General features: G+C 41.1%; 2 protein-coding genes across 4 annotated transcripts in view; one reads left to right on the top strand and one right to left on the bottom strand.

Annotated features, from left to right (window-relative positions):
* Nucleotides 1-8588, bottom strand: part of ints2 (integrator complex subunit 2) — a 56887-nt gene extending 48299 nt beyond the window's left edge. For both annotated transcript variants that reach the window (XM_080210932.1, XM_080210933.1), the window contains exons 1-6: nucleotides 8254-8588; nucleotides 6206-6513; nucleotides 5440-5578; nucleotides 4152-4254; nucleotides 3666-3779; nucleotides 727-857 (exon numbers count right to left, since the gene is read on the bottom strand). In XM_080210932.1, coding sequence (XP_080067058.1) covers nucleotides 727-857; nucleotides 3666-3779; nucleotides 4152-4254; nucleotides 5440-5578; nucleotides 6206-6498 — 780 coding nt within the window. In that variant the 5' untranslated portion in view covers nucleotides 6499-6513; nucleotides 8254-8588. The remainder of the gene's footprint in view (nucleotides 1-726; nucleotides 858-3665; nucleotides 3780-4151; nucleotides 4255-5439; nucleotides 5579-6205; nucleotides 6514-8253) is intronic.
* Nucleotides 8589-8947: 359 nt separating this feature from the next.
* brip1 (BRCA1 interacting helicase 1) overlaps nucleotides 8948-27024 on the top strand; it is a 222200-nt gene continuing 204123 nt past the window's right edge. For both annotated transcript variants that reach the window (XM_080210671.1, XM_080210670.1), the window contains exons 1-6: nucleotides 8948-9021; nucleotides 11373-11519; nucleotides 12359-12470; nucleotides 14496-14666; nucleotides 21689-21819; nucleotides 22968-23102. In XM_080210671.1, coding sequence (XP_080066797.1) covers nucleotides 11427-11519; nucleotides 12359-12470; nucleotides 14496-14666; nucleotides 21689-21819; nucleotides 22968-23102 — 642 coding nt within the window. In that variant the 5' untranslated portion in view covers nucleotides 8948-9021; nucleotides 11373-11426. The remainder of the gene's footprint in view (nucleotides 9022-11372; nucleotides 11520-12358; nucleotides 12471-14495; nucleotides 14667-21688; nucleotides 21820-22967; nucleotides 23103-27024) is intronic.

The following is a 27024-nucleotide window of genomic DNA, read 5'->3' as shown; positions in this document are numbered from 1 at the left end:
TTTAGAATAATTTGAGAGTAATTTCTAGAGTAATTTTAAGATTGTGTAACTAACTATTCCCACAGGAGGTAATTTGCCCTTAAAATTCTTTGATCTTTTGTGCTGGTTTGTTCAATTTTGGATGAATTACCAATGCAACCCAGTTGAAACTCTAGACTCTACATAACTCTCAATCCGCATTCTCAAAATGATACTGTTGCCTTTTATCCGAGTTATCTGACCTAAAAGGAACTGGCTTTATTTAGTTCTTCTAAAGAAAACGAGACACTGAAACTCGCATGCACAACGTCAGCTCTGATAGCTTTCGTAAATTGTATTGAATTCAAACATAAGATGTATTGGCTACAAAAAGGTAAGGTTTTCATTATGACAGAGAAAACACAAAGATAAAAAATCATTTCAGTGTATTTGCAGCATTGCCAAGAAAGCTCAACAGCAACACCACTCAGCAAATAAATCATATCCTCTTTAAGGACTACCACCACAATCCTCAGAGGAGTACTCGGCAGATGAATGTGAATGAAAATTGACTTGCTTTTAAATTAAGATGAATGAACTGTTACTTTGCTGCATGTTGGTCAAGTAGGTACCAATTGAAAATAACCACAGAAAAGCAATGCCAAGGAGCAGTGGGCACTTGAGTTATCGCAATCTCTTGAAATGATGTGTTACTGTGTTTCTGATAGCACCTCTGCACTGTCTACAAAGTGCAAAATCATCTCTTACCACCATGGCCCGAACATTTAAGGCTTGGGAAGGATTCATTTTGCACAGCTGTCGAAGTGCCTCAGTTCTGCGTCGGCCCCCAACACTCTCCTCATCCTGCCGCTCACCGTTTTTTATTAAGCCCCTGCAAACTGAACAGCAAAGGGCTGAGTTACACACAAACCCACAGTACTCTTATATGGCAAATCACAACTTGGTGAAAATCAAAAGTTATATTTTGCATTACTCTAGTTACATTCTAATATTTTTCTTCAATTGTGTGAACATTCCCAGAGGCAACTACCACCTTTGATCAAGCAGATGTATAGATAACTAACTCCTAGACATTTTCCGCCATATAACCAGCTACCAGGTGGACTTGATAGAAGAGGGAAACACAAGAAATAGGAGTAGGAGTACACTGTATTTGAACCTACACCATTTAATAGGATCATGCCTGCCCTTGGGATCTCATACTACTTTTCTGCCAGTTCCCCATTACCCTCGGCTTCCTGAGACATCAAAACCCTGTCTCCCTGTGCCTCCGATATAGTCAGCGACGAAGCATCTACAACCCTAGGAGGCAGGGAATTCTAAGCAATGACAAACCATTGAGTGAAGATATTTCTCCTTATCTCAGTCCCAAATGATCATCCTCTTATCCCGGAGACTGTGTGTGATGATACTATGCCTTTAAGAAAGGTGGGTGACACAGCAGTACAGTTATTGCTTCACAGCACCAGGGACCCGGGTTCAATTCCCAGCTTGGGTCACTGTCTATGGAGTTCACACCGTTTCCCTGTGTCTGCATGAGTTTCCTCAGGGTGCTCCAGTTTCCTTCCACAGTCCAAAGATGTGGTAGGTGCATTGACTATGCTAAATTGCCCCTTAGTGCCAAGGGAGGTAGGAGGTTAAATACACAGGGTTATGGGGATAGGACTTGTGTGGGATTGTCGTTGATACTGATTCGAAGGGCCAAATGGCCTCCTTCTGTACTGTAGGGATTCTATGAAATGTACTTATGTTTCTTGTGCAGGACTTTTTAGCAATCAGTTCTATTTGGCAGTGCCACTTTGTTCGTAACCGGCAACTCCTGTTAATACTGCAAAAGCATAACTGCTCCTAATTGCTAGAACATTTGTTTTAATTTGGACTAATGTATCTGTTATTTTCGTGTTTTCCCCTGGGGGTTTTTCAGAGTTGGGCTTGATCAGGTTGATTGACAGGAAAAATCTTGTGAATGGGTGGAATTAGCCTTACACAGGGAAATAAGCTCAGTTCCTGCTTGGAATTGTTAAGACAGAAGTATCTCTCTTCCTCTTTCTGGAATTGGAGACTGGGATCTGCCAGGAATTAAGTCTCTCTCTCTCAGGAGGCTGCTGTATAAGAGTCAGAAGACAGGTGTCTTTCTATATCTATCTGGGGGTTAAAAGGCTGGAAACGTAGCACACACGTGAGCATATCTATTTTTCTGCTAACTTATTCTGAAGAGGGATTAATGTCTGTTGGGATATTGCTTACATTGGAACTATAAAAATAGCTAGCTGTTAAGAATTATACCTTGTCATGTTTAATATTTCAATTAGTAAACTCTATGCTACTTATTGTTATACTTTAACTGTGTTGTTAAATAAAGTTTGTTTTAACAGAGCTTCTTAGTGGGTCAATTGAATCATACCTGCAGTGAACCATCTTATGTTAACCTAATGCCAAAATCAAAAAAGTTGGGGTCTAGACTAACTTCATAATGTACCTCAAGTTTCTGGTCTGGTCCCTAACAAATCCATCTGTATTTTAGATTTCCTAGTAGTTGAAACAACCTCTGTGTCTATGCCATCATACCTTTCCAGAATCTTGCCTGTTTCAATTAGATCACGTATCATTCTTCTAGCCTCCAGGGTATACTGAGCTTCTGATCATAGGCCAATCCAAGGTTATGACGGAGCTGTACAAAACACTCATTAGGCCTCAGCCAGAGTACTGTGTGCAATTCTGGTTGCCACACTTTAGGAAGGATGTGATTTCACTAGAAAGGGTGCACAAAAGATTCACCAGCATATTGCCTGGGCTCAAGGCTGGGGTTGTTTTATGTAGAGCACAGAAGGCTGAGGTAGAACCTGATTGAGATGTATAAAATTATGAGGAATGTAGATATGGTAGATAGGAAGAAACTTCCGTAGAGCGATCAATAGCATAGATTTAAGACAAGGAGCAGGATATTTAGAGAGGATCGAGGAAAAACATTTTTACCCTTTTGGTGGGAAGCTGGAACTCATTCCTCAAAAGGATGGTAAAGGTGGGAGCACTCAACATTCATGAAGCATTTAGATGAGCACTTGAAATGCCATAGCATAAAAGCTACGGACTAAGTGTTGGAAAACGGGAGTAGAATAGATAGGTGCTTGCCAGCTGACGCAGACACATTGGGCAGAAGGACCTCTTTTGTGTTGGAAAATGAACTGTGGCTGTATGGCCCATAATGCAACTATATCCTTCCTTAAATATGGAGACCAAAACTGCACACACTACTCCAGATGTGATCTCACCAAATGACTGTACATTTTAGCAAGCATTCTTAATGCCAGTACTCCAAGGCCCTTACAATAAAGGCCAATATGCTGTTTACTTTCCTAACTGCTTGCTGTACCTGTTAATTTGTGAAATACTTCTCTTCCAAATAAAAACAATGAATCTCATGTGGAGCTTCTCTATGACAATAGCAATTCATTAAGAGGTGGTGCAATCATCTAGCTCATCACTCTGCACCCTTTGGAGATGGCATCATGGGACTACTAATAATGTGATAGTCTCTCTCTACCCCAATACCCAAGTGAATGATCTTGGCAAGAACGAACATAAACTGGAAAGAATAAAATCTCGATATATCATTCTACTCCTGGCCCATGGATTTCCTCAATCTGCTCATTACATCAGTAATGGAGTTAAATGAAGACTGTTACCTTCACTGAAGCTGTCAGGGACGTTGGCTACTAACAAACACATGAACCAGGATCCATTCCGCACATGTAACAAAGCCTCAGCTACTTCAGTAATTGGCAACAGTGATGGCAGTTCTGCGGGGTGGGGGACATAAAGCACCATACGAATTATATATACATCAACAATATTGAGTATAGTGGGCTATACTAAGGGTTAAAGTTAAAACACCAAAGTCAAATTGTATAATGGTCTCAAGTAAGTTAGGATAAGCAGGAAATTTAATTTGCCCAAATTGATGAGTTATTTTCAATTCTTTGGCACTGGATGGTCTCCACCATCTGCAGACTGGTTTCTGCAATCAGATTAGTTAGCTCATCAGCCACTATTTAATATTTTTGCTTATCAGTTTTAGTGGGAAACACTCCAGTGCTGCTGTTGTGACTAATCTATATCTTGTCCAAATCTATACTTCAAACACATGCTACTTAAAACTAAAAAAAAAGTACCTGCTTGAAGGATACACAGCACATCTGCAACTTCATCCAAGTATACCGGGCTCTCAAACAATTCTGAAGACTTGATAAAAAAATCTCCATTTGAATCAGACACCTTTAACACATATACACACAAAAAAAGTTCATTAAAATTTCATAAATGAATTTCTCCATTTCCTTATTCCTCTGTTTTTTTTCCAAATGCCTTCCCCACCTGAAAATTCAGGCTCCAGACTTGATATCAGTTCTCAGCTGCTTTTAGCTGGCAAGATTTTGAAGTAACTCAGATATTTTTTCACCTCTCTGTAGATGAAACATAGACTTTAAAGTATGCTTGGGAATTGGCGGGGGTGGGGGGAGGGTGTTGCTGTTCCAATAAATTAGGTGGATTATTAAAAATTTCATGGCAATGTTCACAGAGCAGCAGAAATTCTTCCCAAAAATTCTACATGGGGAGAGGATGCAAATGCACATCCCACCTCTATGTGGCCATGGCCAATTTATAGCACTGGGGATATCTCAAAAGGAAGGCATTCAACAGGAGATTTGACATTGTTGTAACAGGCCATTAGAAAAGAAGGAATATGCATTTATGTAGAATTTTGTATCCACCTTAACAGGTAGGCAGACCCTCAATTTATTGTTTCTTCACCTTCCATGCCTCTCCTAACTCCCACCATGTCGCCCCCCCAACACAAATTCTTTTGTGCCTGTCTCCACCACAACCCCCTTCCATCCCACCCATTCAGAAAATGCAAAGATTAAACAGTGTATGATTATTATAGATCCAAGACATGGCATGTGCTGATCTAGTAGGGAGGCACAAGGGTCTTTTCCAAAAGTTCTTCACAATATCTGGGTCTGTTGTAGGCTAATTGGCAGAGATTGATGGCTGCGACACATTAAGAACTCTTATTGTTGTATCTTATGCCCACCAGGATGAAAGACAGCAAGTTAGATACTCTAATATTTTCCTGTCTCACAATTCCTATGTACAGCATCATGGGTGACTGCAGCAGTACCACTTTCTACTACTCCCCCACCCATCTCCAAATTCAAACATTGGCTTCATTATGAATGTGGCTCTTCCCATTATTTTTGATTGAGCTTCTGGCTTGGGATCTGCTCGTTATCCACTGGCTCTCATTCCTCTTTTATGGTAACTTCACAAAACGTGGAGATCAGGTGAGAGAAACTTCAATCTGTTCCAAGGTCAGGTATGAGCATATCTGAACCTGAATATTGAAATTCCACGGCCTGGGAAGCTTCTACCAGATTCATTCAGGCCCTCCTCCATTACCTTGTTCATAATCACCAGCAGTTCGCTGAGTGCTAGTCTGAGGCGACGAGGTGAGTCACTATGTTCAAACTCCAAAGCCAAGCCATGTTGCAGCTGTGATACCAGGATACTCTCCCCATTTGCTCCACCTAACTTGTGCCTGTCAAAGAAAGGACAACTTTTGAGGAACATTCTTCAAATACAAGAAACGGTGGAATAATTAAAGCAAGAAATAAACTTCATTTGTGCGAAACATTTTGCCACTTTGTGGTATCCCAAAGTATTTTTTTGCAACGTAGTCAGTATTACAAAGTAGGAAACACAGCAACTATTTGTACACAAAGTTTTACAAACCACAATGAGATAGTAATCAAATAATCTGTGTTAGTGAGGCTAATTTCAACATTGGTTGAAGGATAAACATTGGCCATCCTACTGGGGAGGAAAAGTGCCATAGGATCTCAAACATTTCCCAAAGGGGTAGAGAAGGCCTTGGTTTCATTTCACAAAATAAAGACAGCACTCTGACAGTGCAGCACTCCTTTGGTATTGCACTTGACAGTAAGCTTGATTGTGTGGTCAAGATTTTGCAGTAGGTATTCAACCCACGACTTTTGTATTTAGAGGCATGAGTTCTACCAATTCTACCAAGTTACAATTGCAGCATTGATCTGACATTTCATCTTTTGCTCACAATGAGTAGTGCATTTATCAATGTGGGCTGAGGAATTGAGATAAATCAACGATTACATGATACTTATGTAAACTTAGGGTGTATAATAAATACCTCAGCTGTTGTTCTTTGGTAGCATCCTGTTCCAATGCATGAAAATCCACTGATAATAATGCCACAATAGAGTTGACAGCTTCAACTCCAGACAGGAGGCGCAGGATAAGTTTTTTGTCTTGAGCCCAGGCCTCACTCTGATCAGCTGGGGCACAAAGTGCCATTCTCACCAGGCAAGGCAAGAGTAGTCTCAGTTCTGGATCACTCAGAGCTGCAAGTTTTACCACATCCACCTTCTGCATTGCCTCAAATGCAAAGGAACTTACAAACTGCAGGCATGAAAACTCTGCCATCTTTGACAAAGGCACCTAAAAGGAAAATAAGAGTTATTTGCAATTGAATCAATCAGGGGAAGCAGTAGCTTTATTATTTCCTTACACTTGGTCCCATGTTGGACAATGGGCAACAGGAATGGGCAGTAAGAATCTGTCATTAGCTTTGGTCCATTGCATCTGTTTTGCTCCAGATCAGATGTTGTTTAACTCTTGGGGAGGTCCTTCTTAAACTTATTTTGCCTTCTTTGACTGGCCCATCTTCTTCTTCCATCTGATGGTGTTCACTCAATCGTCACTCAGGTAGGATGCATGTCCTGCCAGCCTCAGCTGCCTCTCTGTCACCATGTCATACAGAGACCCAACAGTCCTCTGTCGTACTGCTTCTCTGGTCAAGCTGCCTCTCCATGTGATGTCCAAGATTTTACACAGCCAGTGCTGCTGAAAGACATCCAATTTACATGACACCTTCGCTGGTTTATTCCATAGATCACTGGCATAGCTCAGGTTGACACTACAATAAGTCGGTGATATTTGCTGCCCACACCTTCCGGAGCTGTTGGAAGACGAACTCTGCTTTGCAATTCTTGTGTGGACATTGATCTCTGTATCACCTTCCATGGAAATGTTATTTCCTTGGTAAAGAAAGTGGGCAACATCCTTGGAGCTCTAGTGCTCTACAGATAGGGCAGGGCTTGCTGCCATCCAGTCAGCACTGTCATGATCTTCTCGCAGCTGATATGTGGACCAATCTTGTACTACTATTGTCAAGACTTGTGGTCATGTGTTGTAGCAGATGCAAACAAGGTGATATCACCAGCGAAATCCAGGTCCGTTAGTTGATGGTGTTGTTCTTGACGGAGAGTTAGCTTGACCAGGGAATGTCGAAGTCTGCAACCATCATTGTCTTCTTCAGGAGAAAACAATAACCAAGAGGAAAAGGAATAGGAATAGGAAGAATATGCAAACTTGCCCTGATGTGATGTTATTGCAGGATTCCGTGGTGTGGATCTTAAATGCAGCAGCTTTTTAAAAAAATTAATTTGTGGGACTTGGGCATCACTGGCTGGCCAGCATTTTTGCCCCTCCCTCGGGTTGAGGGACTTGTGTGTGTGTGTGTGTGTGTGTGTGTGGTTTGCACATTCACCCAGTGTCTGCATGGGTTTCCTCCAGGTGCTCCAGTTTCTTCCCACAGTCCAAAGATGTGCAGACTAGGTGGCTTGACCATGCTAAATTTCTCCTTAGTGTCCAAAGATTCATAGGTTAGGGGGATTAGTGGGGTAAATCCATGAGGTTACAGGGATAGATGCCCTTTTGCAAAACTGGGGCAGACTCAGTGGGCCAAATGGCCTCCTTCTGCACTGTAGGGATTCTATGATTTATCCTAATGTCATTGTGAAAACAAATACAAGGAACTGACAACTAAAGTTCTGGACAAGTCGAAGGAAACATGTTGCTTCAATAAGGGCTTTCTGTATGTTAGCATACTTGTAGTGATGCGCTGTAGAAGTCGGTTTAAAGTTATAAACCTCCGAATTTAACTTCACTATTTCAACCTTGTTGCATATAATTCTTAAACAGAATATGATACACAATAATTTAAAACGGAGGGCAGAAATTAACATCCCTATTTGTCGCAAAGTGCATTATTTCGATGACAAATAATGCAAGATTTTTAAATTATCTAACACAGGAAAACTTTTAGAAAATTGCCTCTATACCTCACTGGATCATAATAAAAAATATTCACCGGTTAATTGCAATTAAATTACGCACCTTTTAAGGAACCAAAAACGTCCTTCTCTATTTTAAAAAACGAAATAAAATTGATGAACGGGGCCTAGCTCTAACTTAGTCCCCGGAGTCGCGTAACCCTGTTGGCCGAGGAACGTATCCTGTTCTGCGGCCTCGCCATCTGCTCCGATTGCTCAATTTTAACTTCCCAACTGGCAAAATTATCAAACTGAAGTTTATTTAAACAACCTCGGATGATTCCACAATTTCAGAACACTCGAAGAGAGGAGGAATACGATAAATTTTTGTTTTCCGAAATTGGTTTCTCCCTCAGCTCCTCCAAGGGCTTCTGACGGAAACCAACAAGCAATTCCGCTCGAACCACCGGACCAACCAACCACATGGGATTGTGGGTCGTGCCGGGGTAACCATAGCAACTGCCGGCGAGAGGCCGCCACCATCCATTCATTCATTGGCTTCCGCGTCCCCTTACCCCTATGCTGATTGGGTTTGAAGCGAGAAACTTTTCAATTGGCTCATCACGCTTTCTCTCGGCGCTCACTGGTCCATTGCTGACCAATCACTGATCGCAGATTGACACAAATAGCCCGCGCCGATTGGCGGAAAATGATCTTGGGTTCTCCGTCCATCGATTGGCTGCTGAATTTCGAGCCGCTTTGCTGATTGGCCTGCAGGTTGACCCATTGACAGTCGGGATTTATGTCCAGCGCATGCGCGATGCTCGAGCCCAAGGCGCCAAGTGATGTTGTCTGATTGCGTGAAGTAAAAAAAAATGCGTACTGGAGAATTGTGAGTAAGATAATTGTGAAAAATGAAGCTCGTTAGAAGCACGTTGAGCCTTTCACCATTGTTATGAAGCGCAATGAATTTACAAAAATATTTGTTTTCTGCCACTGAAATTGTCATCTGCTCTAGTTTCCACTCCCTTCCTGCCATCTCCCCACCATTCCTGAACTCTAAAAAGACCCATTTACCCTCACCGATCGCATTGAGACCCATTGTATGGGGTTTAAACCCAGAAATAGGCCATATGTTGTTTATATTCCACGTGAGCCTTCTCTCACCCCTACTTCACCTCAAAGTATCATTTATCTCCTTTCGCTTCTTAGATGTGCTCATTTAGCTTCCCTTCAGCGCATCTGTGGTATTTTCTGTAACTTGCATCCTGTGGTAGTACACATTCTAACCATACTTTAAGTAATGGATTTTCTCCTGAATTCACCATCGAACTACATTAGTAACTATTTGTACTTTGAGCTTTGGACTCCTCACAAATGGAAACATCTCTCTGTCTAAGCAATCAAACCTCTTCATAATTTTCAAGACTCTTCTATTTGTATCTATGAATTCTTCCATAGCTTTGTGTCATTCAATTGTTGCAACTGTTTGCAGTCATTGCTTTATATCCCTGTCTTTACCTTTTAATAGCAGTCATGATGTGGAGATGCTGGCGTTGGACTGGGGTAAACACAGTAAGAAGACTGACAACACCAGGTTTAAGTCCAACCAATTTATTTGATAGTAAACTCACAAGCTTTCAGGGTTTGTCCCTTCATCAGGTGAATGGGGAGAATAGAGAACTCTCCATTCACCTGACAAAAGGACAAACACCGAAAGCTTGTGAGTTTACTATCAAATAAATTGGTTGGACTTAAATCTGGTGTTGTCAGTCTTCTCACTGTGTTTACCTTTTAATGCATAGTTCCTGCCATTATTGTTGGCATAGTGTAAAGTTGTCTGAATCTTGCTGTTTGGAACATCCTCCATCTCTTAAAAAAAATCTCTACGCACTTTTTGTACTACATTAATCTCTTATGTTCAAGGTGCCAATCTGCAGACCTGCAGCAATGTGATTGACACTTCACTGCCCTCTGAAATGGGCAAGCCAGTGATAATTAGGGATGGGCCGCAAATGCTGTCAGTGATGTCACATCCCATGAAAGAATAAAGAAAAAATGTAAATGGAAAAGCAGATTGATTTCTGTCAACACAGTTTCTAACCTAACTAAATATAACTTAGAATTAAAGTTATAGTTACTGTATTTATTTAATGTCAAGCATTCAGTCTGAAGGGCTTTGCAATGTCAGCAGATGTCTCAGAATTATTTATTAGCTTAGTTTATAATTTAGGCATGCAAAGTTGATTAATAGGCATCTCGATACTCTGTGTTTGCATGAGGGACTATATCAGTATTGTTTGTTGTGCCACACAGACTTGTACATCTTTCACTGTGATCACACATGATCATTTTGCTTAGGTCCATCTAAGTTTATCCTTTTTTTAAAGATCCCAAATTCTTGAATGAGCCCACGATTTTCAGCTCCGTTAATGTGTCTGAATGTCTATTCTGCAGATCACACTTTGTTTAGAAGCATTTTCTAAGATAGCCCTAAATTTTATCTTTTTACTACTTTGAATGTTTCTACACTTATTTTTCTTCCAAAATTTAAAATAATAACCCAGCTTTACCTTTTCTTATCAACCAATATAATTCTATGAAGTAATTTTTAGTTGCCTTCTTTCCATGCTGTAATTCCTCAATTTTTTTTCTCATGATTTGGAGCAGTGACATTGGAGAGAGGAGGTAGTGTCAGTTTTATTGGTGTTCTCTGCCTCCAACACAATGCAGTTTCACGTTCCTTTGTTAATTGTTATTCTGGTTTGACTGGCATGTTAAGCATTGTTGCTAGGTCCACTAGGTCTCTTTCACTCATCAGCTATTCACCACCGCTCATGTTGCCTTTTTACTTGCATGTGCAGTACTTTGTACTTTCTCCATAAAACTTCATCTGCCATTCTTTCCACATATATATTTTGTCCAACTCATTGTGTTAATTTCTGAGCCCCTGTTCTGATTCTAGTGACCTCTTGGTTTATCATCTGATATTTGTTCACATGGCATTGCATGGCAGAATCCATTTCATTTGTCTAAATTAGAATCAGCATAGTCCCAAAACTGAACCCAGAAAACACCAGGTGCCCACACTCATAGCTCTTAAAGTGAGTACTTAGTCAGTTTCTTTTCAGTTCTGAAGAGTTAACCTGAATCCCTGCAGTTTTGAGTTTAAATGAGTGTCCTTTTGAGTGGTACTGAAAATGGAATGAGTTCAGATAAACATGTTATAAATCTCCTTTACAGATTGAAACGCTAAGTCTTTGCTTTCTTCATGTGTACCACGATTGACTCATTAAAATGGCATCATCAGCCTCTGAATACACTATTGGTGGCGTGAAAATTCTTTTTCCATGCAAGGCATACCCATCTCAGCTTGCTATGATGAATTCAGTAAGTATTGTTTTCATATATTCAGGTAATTGAACACACAATTGAATGAATGGTGACCAGTTTGTGGTTATTCTATGGAATGGCCAGGGGATAGATGGGCAAGGGTGACTCTCAGGTAACATATTGGTGGTGGAAATTGTCAGTCACATGAACCCTGCATAACACAGTTGGTAATCTGATACTTGGGCACACAAGTTCACGGCATTATTAAAAATCAATCAGCCAGCCTGGTCACCAATTGGGCAAGCAATGGAAAGTCTATAAGCAAGAATTACAGCTGGTTTGCTCTGGTAAACAAAATGTTATTACCTTTTTAGATTCCAACAGATCCACTGTGCACATTCGAGGGTTCTTAAATATTAATTCGCCAATCTAATGTTTGCAAATTTTATGTGGTATGTTACCTTAAAGGAATCACAAGCTTTTGGAGTGCTGCTCCTTCATCGGTGAGTCACCTGATGAAGGGGCAGCACTCCGAAAGCTTGTGATTACGAATAAACATGTTGGACTTCAACCAGGTGATGTGAGACTTCTTATTGTGCCCATTCCAGTCCAACAGCGGCATCTCCGCATCATCCTAAAGGAAGAATGTTTGTATTCTGTATCTGGCTAACAGGCACCCTACTTGTGGGTGTATAGTTTTCATTTGCTTCAATTGGGGATTTGTTTCTGCATTAGTTGGATGTCTAGCTCAAAAGCTTAGTAGGTATTCTTTAATGCTAACTTAGTACTACAATCTAAAATACAGTGCCCTCACTGTTCTTTACTTTTTTGTTCTTGATGTTGTGACTAACTGTAGTAAGGCAGAAGCCCAGTTGATTTGATTTGTTTTTGCTCAGATTGTTCGAGGTTTGAACTGCCAAAAGCACTGTCTGTTAGAGAGTCCAACTGGGAGTGGAAAAAGTCTTGCACTGCTTTGCTCCACATTGGCTTGGCAACGATCTCAGTATGGTAAGGTTTACTGTTTATTTCTTAGGTACTGTTGAAGCTGTGATGGGTAACCGTCTGTTTTGTTTCAGTGATTGCTTTGATACAAAAGTTACCTCCTTGCAAATGGACAATAATTCATGAGTGAAAAAGTAAGTTATCATGTGGGTAATCCTATGATGTACAGCAGCCAATTTGATACATCCAGAATTAACTTCAGCTTCATCTTAAAGTTTCTTGTTCTGGCAGAGCAAGTGCTTGGTTTGCCAGTCAGGTTTAAGATCAATGAACAATGTGATATTTTGATAGGTAATGTGGAGGGCGACTGGGGGGTACTTGGATCTGCCTCCTCGCCCCACCGCAGTAAAGTAAATCATGGCACTTAATTATTGTTTGCTGAGAACTTGCCTTCCATCAGAGAACCCATGAAGAAGATGGAAATATAAAATTTTTGAATTCTTGTCATTCATCATTATTAACATAAAATTACAGTTTTGAGAAAATAGAATTAAATCAAAAGTTAGTGGAAACAATTATTCATTCTTTTTCCTAGTCAGATTTTCTGCTTCTGGATGGCATGTAGTAATCCTGCTTTTTGCCATTCTGAAAAATAAACTAAAGAAAATTACTGTGAATAATAGTGAATATATAGGCATGACTACATAGATAATATTAGATGTCTTGCTGTAAACTTGTTTTGGGATCGATTGATTGTCTAAATTATGGGAGATGATGGCCTAGTGGTATTATGGCTGGAATATTAACCCAGACTCAGTTAATATTCTGGGGACGCAGGTTCAAATCCTGCCACAGCAGCTGGTGGAATTTGAATTCAATAAAAAATATCAGTAATTAAGAATCTACTGATGACCACAAAACTATTATTGATTGTCAGAAAAACCTATCTGGCTCACTGATGTCCTTCAGGGAAGAAAATCCATATCCTTACCTGGTCTGACCTACATGCATGTAACTCCAGAACCAAGTAATGTAATTGACTCAAATGCCTTCCAAGGGCAATAAACGCTGGCCAGCCAGCGATGCCCATGTTTCATGAATAAATGAAAAAATGAGAATTTCTAAATTGGTCTGTGTTGCAGGCAGATATTTGCTTTTTCAGTGCTTTTATGGACTTCCATTATGTTAGAAGAATTCTGACATAAGAAACTCATATTTGATGCAGCTTGATTCACTATCCCTAAGTATTTCTTTAAAAATTGTATATACTAAAGCTGTTCCCATTCTTGCCTCCTGCCCAACCTGCAGGAGCAGAATCTGTACATGATTTTTTTTCCCAAACATCCATAATCTAGGAGTAAAAGCAAATAACTGCAGATGCTGGAATCTGAAACCAAAAGAGAAAATGCTGGAAAATCTCCTGGCAGCATCTGTTAGGAGAGGAAAGAGCTGATGTTTCAAGTCCAGATGATCCTTTGTCAAAGTTAAAAGCTTTGACAAAGCTCTTAGCTTTGACAAAGAGTCATCTGGACTTGAAACGTCAGCTCTTTTCTCTCCTTACAGATGCTGCCATAACCTAGGGGTACCATGACTATTTGGGCTGAGATTATCTGACTCATCACTGACTGGGAACCAAATCTGGGACGTGACTTGTTTTATTAGTCAGCCTCTTGCCAATTCATTAAACATGTTGCACCATTTTATTCTGAACCCTCTTATTTTTCTTGGCTTTATAGCGTTACAGCATCTGAGAGTGCATATGAGTGATCTGGCATCAAACCTTTCCTAATGCTTGTTTTCACTGGTCACTGAGAGGAATGGAAGAGATCAAGGGGAGACCTCTCTCTGATTTCCCCCTACATTTTAAGATGCATCTTGATCCAATTTGTAATATAGTGGAGATGAAGAACTTGTTGAAAATTGAACCTGTAGCCAACATTCTTTTGTTATTGTACATTTCTGTTCTAATTTGCTGCATTATATCAATTTATTTTCTTTATAAAATGATATTATAGAATTGTGACATTCCTACTATTGGGTAACAAAAGTTGTTGTGCTCCTGCTAGTATTAATAGTCTTTGTCTTGTACAGAGAAAGCTGGAAATGAAAGTTATTCAAATGATAGTAAGAAACAAGAAAAAGTGCAAGTGTGTAATTGTGCATGTCACACAGCAAGAGTGCCTTCTTCTCCAACAGCAGCAACAAGTCAGCCCAGTTCCACTGTTGCTGAAATTGGAAAATCCGCACCAACTTCAAACCAAGGTAACCACCACACTCTGTAATTTATTTATTTAATCTGTTTATCCACTGTATGTTCAATTTTTCATTTAAATTCATTCTGTAAATACTAAATAGTTACGATTTTTTTAAGTGTTATCACTTTTTATGCATTCTCTTCAGTGCCCAATGTCATTTAGAGATCCTTGCCTGGAAAGGTACCAAAAAGCACAGCCGCAGTGATGGATGAAGGGATGCTTAAGATATGGAGTCAGAGGAATTAAAATGTTCTGTATAGTTGAAGAGATAAAACTCTGAAAGTACTTAAAGCCTAGCACAAGAGTTCAAAATTTGAGATACTAAGGCAGGAGTTCCCAAACTGTGGGTCACTGCTGAAGGATTTTGGCTACTGTTCAGTAGGATTTAAAGAAGTCTTTGTAGTCTGTATTTATTAACTACAGGAACCATGTACATATATGTAAAAAAATCAAGCTCAGAGATGTCTGCATGCTTGCTTGTGTACAAGGCACTGACAACACTAAACTGACCCCCAAGTCTGGGTGATGTGTTTTCTTACATCACTATATGTACTGTACTCAGTCCCACATTAACCCTATATGTGCCAGACCCTTATACAACAACTGCCTCCCACCCTTGTCAAGTCTTTATCCAATATATTGCAAGTTACAAAAGCAGAAAATGCTGAAAAATCTCAGCAGGTCTGACAACATCTATAGAGAAAGAATTGAGCTAACATTTTGAGTCTGGGTGACCCTTTATCTGAGTTTATTCTAGATTCTATTCAACATATTCGAGGTACTCTTTGCATTTACATCACTGTCACTACCAATCTCTCCCCCTGCCTCCTCCTGCCCTGCCCCTCAAGTCTGGAAGACTTAAACTACTGTTGGAAGCATAGTAGGCTTTGTCATTATGGATAAAGTTTGTTCATTTGGAGGTAGTTCTGGAATCTGTGTGTCTTTTTCATTCTTCTTATTTCCCATTGTTGCATGTAACCGCTCTTTGTCAATTCAGCGGTTTTGGTTATAGGTGGCTGTTGTTCCATCCCACTTTCTTGCAAGATGGACAAATGTGCTTGTCTCCATGTTGTTTTCTTCCCTCTTGTTCCTTCATTGTGTTGTCCTCTGTGACGGGAGATGGCTTTTCCTGTTATGAGAATATTTTTTGCAGTAAGCTCATTGTTGTGTTTGGCTGTCTGCTGTACTGTTGGCAATGGACCACTACTACTTGGTTCCAGCAGAGTCTGTGGTACTATCGTGCTGGCTGGGAGTTGTAGCCTTTGCTGTTTGCTGTTGACCTCATCAGAATTTGCCGGACATTGAGGCGCTTATGGTTGTTGGTTGCCCACTTGTCTATCTTCCACTGGAGGTGCCGTGGTAACCATCTGAGTGGTTGTGGTCTCACCAATGAGGGCTTGTGGCACTAATAACAGAAGTAAACAAACGTGCTTTGCAGGTCCCTGTCAGGATACCCTTTCTTGTTTGAGCACTTGGGAATTTGCAGTTCTGCATAATTTACAAGAGTGATAATCTTGACATCTATTTCAGTTTTGAGGAGATTCAGAGCTACACAGGCATCTCTGCTCAAGAGAGCGGAAGACTGATTATGGGTGATATACATTAGCTTGAAGCAATGGGCTGAAATTGCAGAATATTGATCTGGCTTGTGGGGTGCTTTGCTCCATAGTGCTGGCATTGTCACTTCACTGGTCACTTAGGGTTTTGCTTCCCTTGGCCTGAAATGCCCCTGTTTCTATTTACTGACTTGACTTTGTACCACAGTTCACTTTCTCCTCTTAAAATTGACCAGTTCTACACAAGAGGAGTTCAGACTGCCTAACATTCTGGATAGCTTTCTTGAGGGTTTGATCTTTCTTTACTTGCATCATCTGGTACTCCCTCAACTATTGCATCCTTGATAAGTTCAGATTTAAACTCTGTTTGCAGCCTTCAGCCATTCTGTACAGATGATTAATGAACAAGGAAACATAGAATTATAGAGGTTTACAGAATGGAAACAGGCCCTTTAGCTCAACTTGTCCATGCTGCTTTTTTTTTAAACCCCGTAGCTAGTCCCAGTTGCCCACATTTGGCCCTCTATACCCATCTTACCCATGTAACTATCTAAATACTTTTTAAAAGACGAATTTGTACAGGCCTTTACTACTACCTCTGGCAATTTGTTCCAGACACTCACTGTCTGTTTGAAAAAATTGCCCCTCTGGACACTTTTGTATCTTTCCCCTCTCACCTTAAATCTATGCCCTCTAGTTTTAGACTCCCCTACCTTTGGGAAAAGATATTGACGATCTAGATGAGCTATGCCCCTCATTATTTTATAGACCTCTATCAGATCATCCCTCAGCCTTTCATGCTTCTGAGGAAAAAAAGTCCCAGTCTATCCAGCCTCTCCTTATAACTCAAACCATCAAGTCCCAGTAGTGTCTTAGTAAATCTAAATCTTCTCTGCACTCTTTCTAGTTTAATAATAACCTTTCTACAGTTGGGTGACCAGAAATGTACACGATATTCCAAGTGTGGCCTTACCAATATCTTGTACAATTTCAACAAGACATTCCAATTCCTGTATTCAATACATGATACATTCAACACATACATAGAAAGTAGAAGCAGAAGTATTCCATTTGGCCTTTCTAGCCTGCTCTGCCATTCCTTACGATCATGGCTGATCATCAAATTTAATATTCTGAACCTGCCTCCCCATCTCCATAACCCTTGTTCTCTTTGGCCCAAAGAGCTATATTTAATTCCTTCTTGAAATCACACACGTTGGCCTCGACCACTTTCTGTTCTCTGTGGTAGTGAATTCCACAGGTTCAGCACTCTTCATGAAGAAATTTCTCCTCACCTCAGTCCTAAAAGTTTTACCTCTTATCCTCAACTATGATCCCTAGTTCTGGATTCCCTCACCACCCGGAGAATTCTTTGAGTCTATCCTGTCTAATCCTGGTAGAATTTTATAAGTTTCTATGAGATCCCTTCTTGCTCTTCTAAACTCCAGTGAATATAATCCTAACCGACCTAGTCTGTCCTCATATTACAGACCTGCCATCCCAGGAATCAACCTGGTAAACCTTTGCTGCACTCTCTCCGTAGCAGGACGATCCTTCCTCTAAGGACACCAAAACTGCACACAGCACTCCAGATGTGGCCTCACTGACACCCCATGCAATTACAGTAAACATCCCCATTCCTATACTCAAACCCTCCCGCTATGAATGCCAACATATTATTTGTCTTCTTTACTGCCAGCTGTACTGCACACTTACTTTCAGTGACTGATACACGACGACACCAAATTAATTAATTACTTTTCTCCCCTTTTTTTTGGAGTGAGCTTGGATGGCATATGTTCAGGCACCGACTTTAAAATCTGGTTTGACTGAGGGTATTTATAAGTGGCAGTTTCTGACCACTGAACCATTTAAAAGTTTTTCAGGACTTGCTTTATCCTGGAACTTAATGTGGTGGCTCTGCATTCTGGGAATTGAAGCTTGAGTTCTAAATAATCCTGTGGAGTCTCCTGCTGCTGTGAAGAATTTTTAAATTTTACCTTCAGTTTCCAAGCCTACCTTTTGGCTTTTCCTTCGAGATTTTCCTCTTCATATCTGCTTCGATCTTTTCTTATGTTCAGAATGCTTCTTTGAATTCTTTTAGTCTTGCAGGATTTTAGTTTTTCTCAGCATGTACATAAACATGTAAATATTTAAGCTAAGAGCTGTTTCCATGCTTCCTTGTACACACGACTCTGTCCACACTACACTGATTCCTAGGTATGGCTCATGTTCTCTTACATCAGTGTGTGGGTAGTGCTGTACTCAGTCCCTTGGTACTGAGTGCCTTGTGTCAGACCTTTATATTGCTGTTGCTATCCCCAGTGAGGTCAAGAGACAACATCTTTTGGTCCTGAGCTACAAGGCAGTAATGTTGGCTGTGGAGTTCAGACTGAGTTTGCTTTTTTTTTTGTTTGTTTTTGTTTTGTTGGTTGGTGTGGTTTAATTGTCGCATCTCTGTGAACTGATTATTACTATAACCACAGCCTGTAAAACACAAAGGGCAAACTCAGCAGTTTTAATCACCCCCACTCCCCTTTAATGGGTAACCACTCATTGTTACTCAACAACTCTCTCTCCTTGTGCTCCAACCCTCAGCTCAGTAAGTTGGAGAAGCACTCATGGCGGCACATGGCAGCCCCAGGGACCCAATTCCCAGCCTGGGTCGCTGGCTGTGTGGAGTTTGCTTGTTCTCCCCATGTCTGTGTGGGTTTTCTCTGGATGCCCTGATTTCCTCCCACAGTCCAAGAGCACGCTGGTTAGGTATATTGTCCACGCTAAATTCACCCCCAGTGTACCTGAACAGGTGCCGGAGTGTGGCAACTAAGGGATTTTCACAGTAACTTAGTTGCAGTGTTAATGTAAACCTACTTGTGACACTAATAAATAAACTTTAAAAAAACTTAGGGGTTTGTGATCAATCCTGAGACCAGAATCTGCAATTACAGATGTAATAAAGAAATTGTTCCATTGAGTATGAGGAGCTAAAGTTTTGGAGCCATTCAAAGCAGTATTATTTCAATGAAACATTTCTTACAATGCAGTAAGCTCGTCCACAGCTTGCTCACAATAAGTACCAGAATATAGTGAAAGAGTCTGAAGAGTGACAGGGTGTGAAATCCATGGTGTTGTTGAGGTGAATTGAATAATATGTTTTAGAACAGCAGCTCGTCAGTTAAATAAGTGATGATTTGGAATTGTTGTCATTGGACTGGGATAGACACAGTAAGTAGTAGTCTTAAAGTCCAACAGGTTTGTTTGGTAACATGAGCTTTTGGAGTGTTGCCCCTTCATCAGGTGAGTTAAGTAAGTAGTATTGGAGCTGAGCAGAAAGGTCAACAGGCAGGCTTGGCATTCATGAAATAATTAAATAATATAATGGCAAAGATGCAATATTAGGAGGCAGAAATTACATAAATAAAGGAACGGGTCAGAGTTTTAAAGTTTACTTATCAGTGTCACAAATAGGCTTACATTAACACTGCAATGAAGTTACTGTGAAAATCCCCTAGTCGCCACACTCCAGCGCCTGTTCGGTTATGCTGAGGGAGAATTTAGCACGGCCAGTGCACCTAACCAGCGTGTCTTTTGGACTGTGGGAGGAAACCAGAGCATCTGGAGGAAACTCACACAAACTCGGGAAGAACTTTCAAACTCTGCAAAGACAGTAACTCAAGCTGGGAATCGAATCCAGGTCCCTGGTGCTGTGAGGCAGCAGTGCTAACCACTGGTCAGGAAATATATAAAAAATATTTTAGGCAACAGAATTAAATAAACAATATTGGGTCAACAGAATTAAAAATTGGGATGAGGAATTAAATAGTTATCAGGTCCAGGAATGAAATAAATAATAGCTCTAGAATTAAGTAAGTGTGTTGGGACAAGACCACAATTATTAGGCCAAGGAGTTAAGAATTAAACAATTAACAGAATCAGCTGGGCACTTTGGCAACATCCATGAATAAAATAAATATATTGGTGCCAAGAGTAGAAGATAAATAATATTGTGGCCAAAATGAATTAGAAAATATCCATGTTGGAAATAAATAAATAACTAGAATTAATTGAGGCTGCTAGAAGGCAATATAAATGCATACTTCCAGTAGCATCAAATTAAAAAAAATGATGAAGCAAATGAAAAATGGGAGCAATTGTGGACGGGTGGCTGGTACAGAAAAGAGAGAAATGGGACAATAAAATCATGGCAATTTTAGAAACATGTAGCTCAGAAGGTGGTATTTGGCCTATCATGTCTTACTTGCCTGAAGAAGAGCTACATAGTCTAATCCCGCTTTCCAGCTTATGGCTGTTAACCTTTATAAGTTATGGCAGTTCCAGTGCGTATCCAAGCACCCTTTAAAATATATATATACATATATATTGAAAATGAGGTATTAAATTAAATAAATGTTTATCATGTACATATATTTAGAAATGCATTGGAGAATCAATTACATTAAAAACCTAACTTTGGTTGGGAACCAAATGACATGTTTTGTGCCACAGTGACATCCAGTGGTAGCATGTCTGAAACTATAGTCCAATTAATATTTCTCATTACTATACAAAATGCTGATAAAGACGGTTGCATGTCACGAAAGCTGATGGAGACAGCAAGTGCACACCATAAGCAAGAGTTATAATGTACTAATGGTAGATTTGGCGTTGCTCATGGTTATTTCTCTCCTCACCTGTTTTTGTCTTCCACTTTCTGACTGTCTTTCTTTCCTTAGTTGTGCTTATTTCCAATTTGTTTTCAATACATTTTTCTCTGCTGTCTCTTTGCATTTTCCTCCCTCTCTGTCCCATCAACTGCATCTCTCTCCCTCCTTCCCTTTTTCCTTCTGGGGCTGGGATTGCTCAAAGTTTTAAATTAAACATGGTGGAGAGTTAGTTGGGACCAAAACATTCCAGAGAAACAGAAGTGAACTGCTGAGTTGGAGATGAGATTATATTCAGGATCAGTTGAGACAGGTAGAACAAAGACAAGACCTGAGCAATAAAAAAAATTTTAAGGCGCAGTCAGACTGATCTGAGGTCAAGCAATAGGAAACAGTGGTACCAGAGAGATTGCAAAGAGAGCAGCAAGTCCAGAGACAGGGCAGCGAGAACTTCGAGAGGAGAGGTGACATCTAAAATATGAAGTTGTTTCTCATCTACAGTTAGGTTGTTGCATGACAGTGGTTTGCTAGTAGATAATGATGCCCCAGTGTATCAGGGAACCATGACTGACTGATGGAGTTACCAGAGTAGAACCAGGTCATCCTTGATCCCAAGAGACTGCCTAAGAAGAAGAAGAATTCTAAAAGAACAAGGCCAACTACTTGCATCACAGGAAGAGTAATAACTGCTATTTTAAAGTGGAATTCTTCTTAGAATGTTTACATAATTTTTTTTAATGGAGCGAATGTCTGATAAATATTGTAATTCTGCGGATATAAGATATAAATAGTTCATGTCGTTTGTTTCCCAGATGCTGCAAGTAGACCTAGGGACACCTTAGCCTCCAAATTGCATGCCATGATGAAAACATCTTTAAATGAGGGCGATGATGATTTTCAAGCAGAGAAGAAACGGATCCGTATGCCTTTAAATGACCCACAGGTATTTTTTTCAAACTATTATTCACACATCAGGTTAACATCCTGGATACCATTCTGGCGTCTTATGCGTGTACCAATTGCACTAATTAATACAACAGAACTCTTTGAACAGATGTTAACCAGCAAAATAACTTAGTTTTGCAAACTGGTTAGGGTGTTGTTGGATATTTTGTTAGAAATAAGAATAGCCATTGGAGCTAGATAGTCCACTGTACGTTTAATATTGTGATCAGATCAAATCATGGAAAAGTCAACCGTGAGCTTAAAATACAGCAACAAAAAAATTTTTAAGTTAATATTTCTTTTATTTGACTTATGCAACATTCAAGGGATTTAGACATAATTTAACCTTTGATGTTTTGCCAATGCATTTTTGTTGCCCAGAATTATAAAAACTACACAATGAAGGAAGGAAAGTTAGCATAGAAGTAAAAAGGTGCACACTTAGTTTTGATTTGATTTATTGTTTTCACATGAATTAACATGCAGTGAAAAGTATTGTTTCTTGTGTGTTTTGCAGACAAAACATACTGTTCATAGAGAAGGAAACGAGAGTGCAGAATGTAGTGTTACAGTCATAGCTAAGGTGTAGAGAAAGATTAAGTTAATACAAGATAAGTCCGTTCAAAAGTCTGGCAGCAGCAGGGAAGAAACTGTTCTTGAGTTGGTTGGTGTGTGAGCTCAGACTTCTGTATCTTTTTCCTGAAGGAAGAAGGTGGAAGAGAAAATGTCCGGGGTGCGTGGGATCCTTAATTATGCTGGCTGCTTTGTTGAGGCAGCGGGAAGTGTAGACAGTCAATGGATGGGAGGCTTTAGGGGAATGCTACTGATTTTCAACTGAATGGTGAAATTGTGTGCAAAATGTTCATGTGTAGCAAAACATAAAACCAATATGTCAGCATAACTACAGGGAATGGGCAGCTTTGATTTTACTGTGCTTTTTATTTTCTTGTGTTCTAGTACATTTTGGGATTGGGAGTTACAGATAGTTCTACGGCTTGTTAGGTATAGGTGTGATCGGCGCAACTTGTGGGCCGAAGGGCCTGTTTGTGCTGTAGTGTTCTGTGTTCTATGTACTTATTTAGGACAGTAATGAGATAATTGTTAATAGGTGACTAGTTCATTTTTTTCTGTGCCATTATTTTGTAGGCTCGAAAGCGGAGGTGTATTGAGAAGGGAGTATGTTATATTGATGATCAAACTATTCCAGATGAAGATAATGATGGATCACAACCATGGAAAATGAACTTGAATTCTGAGGCCCAGCATGCCCAAGAAGCCTTGGTAAGTCTCCCTGCTGAATACATTTGATGCCAATTTTCTTTTTTTTTTAAATGATGCATATTTTGTTTTATCCTAAACAGCAGAGAATTGAATATCAGTTCAATGCTCAATTTTAAATGCAGTGCAAAAACAAAATCTGTGACTTATGCTGAAAGACTGAGTTTTTCAAAAAATCCTGTTTGAAATTTGAATTTATGCTGCGGATTTTAGGAGAGGAATCAACAGAAAATGACAGCTGTGAGAAGGCTTCATATATTTATGGCATTTATAATCCTTTTCAGTAACTTACCTAACAGGTTAACGTGCCATATGTGCATGATGGCAAAGCGGTTAGCACTGCTGCCTCATAATGCCTGGGACCAGGTTTGATTCCAGCCTTGGGTGACTTGTGGAGTTTACGTGTTCTCCTCATGCCTACATGGGTTCCTCTGGGTGCTCCGGTTTCCTCCCATAGTCCAAAGGTGCGCAGGTTAGGTGGATTGGCCATGCTAAATTTCGGGGGGGGGGAGGAGCTGGGGGCTGGTGGGGGTGGGGGGGGGAGCTGGGGGCTGGGGGGGGGGTGGGGGGGAGCTGGGGGCTGGTGGGGGGGGGGGGGAGCTGGGGGCTGGTGGGGGGGGGGGGGAGCTGGGGGCTGGGGGGGGGGTGGGGGGGAGCTGGGGGCTGGGGGGGGGGGGGGGGGGGCTGGGTGGGATGCTCTGTCAGGGAGTCCGTGCAGACATGGTGGGCGGAATGGCTTCCTTCTGCCCTGTCGGGATTAATAGTGATGGAACTAATTTCTGTATTCACTTCATATGGCTTGAAGTTGAAAGAGTTGAAATGGAAATTTATGTGTGTGCGCATTAAATTCAAAATGGAAAGCGGGACACTAATTTGTAATGTCTAGTTCATGCTGACAGTCACAAAGTTAATTCTGATAAAGCTGTTTTGATCTAGGTGGATTGTACTCCATACTATAAAACAGTTACTTCAGTAGTGTATAGCTAACTTCTCATGGGGTATTATTGTATTTTTGAATACTGTTGTTTTTGAAAGGGATTGAACTATAAATTTTCCAGTTTTGAGTAACTTTTAGTCCTGTAGGAATGAATAAAGCCAATCAGATGTTGGAATGTATTATGAGGTTAATATTGAACCAAATGGTGAGGTAATTCTGCCACTTTATAAATCATTGTACACAGTATGCACAGTACCAATCAGCTTTTCGAAGTACTGAAAGGCTATAGAAAAGAGCAGCACAAGTGATTGCGGGATTAATTTTTTTTCAATTAAAATGATATGGGCTTTGCTTGCAAAGCCAGTATTTACAGCCCTTTCTGATTGCCCTTGAAGGTAGTGGTGAGCTACTTTCTTGAACTGCTGCAGGCCATGTGGTGTAGGTACACCCACGGTGCTATTAGGAAGAGAGTTCCAGGATTTTGACCCATTTCTCCCACACCAGGCTTTGAGCCACACATTCATTTCACTGATCTTAATTTGATGCCTAACTCCTTGTATTGAACTTAGTTGCTTGTCTTTGATACCTACATGGATCACCAGCATGAATTCTCCTCCACCCATTCCAAATTCCTGTCCAGCCCTGAGTAGATATCCCAAACCCTGATACTGGGCAGGCAACACAGCCGTCTGGACTTCTGCTTCTTGCTACAGAGAACCGCGTCAATCACTATCACTATACTATCCCCTGCTACAATTATGTCCCTAAGTGGTCCCCAAACTTGAATGGCAACCAGTGCCATTCAGTCAGCTCATCCATCCTGCAGCCCCCACACTCATCCAAGCAAGCTGAAAGAAGCTCAAATCTGTTGGACAATTGCAGAAGCTGATATCTTATTTCTGAGGTCCCTTATCTGCCTCAGCTGCAGTCACACCTTCCAGTCCCTAAACATTTTCCAAACTGCAAGGTCCTATCCTAAGAGGCGTGACTGACTCCTAAAACAAAGCATCCAGGTAACTCTTGCCCTTCCTACTGTGTCGCAGTCTGCACAGCTTAACCACCAGCTCGATAACTGTTCCAACATGCAGATGGATGTCCCTCTCAGTTGAACATTATATCAGGTATGATGTTGCCTCAGGTTTCTTATAACATTGAGACTGATTCTGAAATTACAATGGTGAGTGGGCCCAAAAGTTGGAAGCCCACGCTCCCGTTCAAGGACAATTCAGGAATAGTTCAGGCAATTTACGAAGCAATTCACTGAGCTTGAATGCAGCTCATGCAATTTAACAATAGTTGTACAGGCTGCAGAGACAGGCAGAAATTACAGCAGGCTGTGCCAAAGGGCTGCATGGCGGGATAAAGGCAAGTACAAGAGCGAAGAGCATGGACACTGTGGCTGAGTCTGCATGAGAGTTCAGTGAAGTTTGTCCAGTTTTTAATTAATGATTTGATTTTGCCAATGAAGAGGTAAAAGGATCATATGTGTGCAGATCATTGAACCAAGGAGGGGCTAATTTAAGGCAGTCTGCAGGAACAGAAGCCTTGGAATCATCCACTGTGGTGGAGGGTCCTCCAGTGAAGAAGAATGAGAAGAAGGGAGCGAAGTGCTGCTGGAAAGGGCCAGCAATAACCAACCTGAGTGTCACAATGACACAAAGACCAGAAGGACTGCGAAGGGCATATGGGCAGAGACACGTGGTGAGAAGACATCCTGAAGGAAGGGTGTACCCGTACTGCTCTAAGTACCTTGAGAAAAGTGAGCATCAATGTGTCAGTAAATTCTATCTATCCAGGAAGGTGGCGATATCCATGTGCTACATGATCCCTGGCCCGATCGCTGTCCTTCCAGATGTCTCCAGACCAACCCTTTCTCTCCCTCCCCCACTGATCCTGACTGCAATGTGGCAGTGGGATAACCTGCCCCACCCCCACCAATCGCCCCAGAGGCCCTGGCCCCTTGGCGATGCTGAATGGGCAGTGCCAAGGTGCCCCTTGGACATTGCCACCTTGCCCCTGGGCAGTGCTGGGGTTGCCCCCTTACCCCAACCTCCTGAGGGGCCTTCATGGTCCCTCTTCACTCCAGCAGGGTATGGCCACCAGCTCCCCATTAGTGAACCCCGCTGGAGTGGAATACTTCTGGCAGGAGGGGTGGTGGGAGAGACTAGCAGGCCTGGGGACTTCAGTCCTGGGCTCACTAATGAAATGTTGAAATGAGAATTTGAATTTGGAACTCAGCTCAAGCTGATGAAATTTGGTGGCCAGAGACTTGCAGAAGCCATGGCGCCCAGCAGGAAGCCTGCTAAATGGCCTCTGCTTATGTCTCCTGACCTGCTGCGCTGCTCTGGGAGAATCAGCCCCTCCCCCCTCCGTTTCACACGTGTGGCTAGCCAGGGATTTTTATCAATTAGAGAAGTTTTTACTCTACATGCAGATTGTCTGAGATCACTGTTAAAACATCTTATAGTTGTGTTACATTTTCGAGTTGATACTCTGTAAGTAGCCTCACGACACCAGTATAAAGTCCAAAGGTTTATTTGGTAACACGAGTTTTTAGAGCAGCACTCCAAAAGCTCGTGCTACCAAATAAACCTGTTGGACTTTAGCCTGATGTTGAGACTACTCACTGTGCCCATCCCAGTCCAACGCTGGCAACTCCACATTATGATAGTATTGGTTTAGGCATGATGCCTATATCATTGGACACTCCCAGTTACCACAGCTCTTTTTGTCCCTTGCTCAGCTCGATAGCTAGGTGGTACGGAGGGGTATCCATTAGAGGTGGCTTATGACACCCATCAGGTACCCACCATCTTGAGTGGAAGGGAGAATGCCAGCCAAGCGCCAACTAGGGGGAACCACAGATGTTTTGAAATTCTCTCAAAATGGCTAGTACTTATTGAACTTGGAAAACTGTTGGCCAATTTCTGTACACTGACTTTTTATAGTTCTATAGATGTTGATCACAAATTCTGTTAATTGTTTTGG

The sequence above is a fragment of the Carcharhinus amblyrhynchos genome, chromosome 23 (assembly GCF_965287045.1).
Source record: "Carcharhinus amblyrhynchos chromosome 23, sCarAmb.v2.hapA, whole genome shotgun sequence".
NCBI lineage: Eukaryota > Metazoa > Chordata > Chondrichthyes > Carcharhiniformes > Carcharhinidae > Carcharhinus > Carcharhinus amblyrhynchos.
Note: the sequence above shows the minus strand (reverse complement) of the source record. Positions and strands in the feature narration are given on the sequence as shown.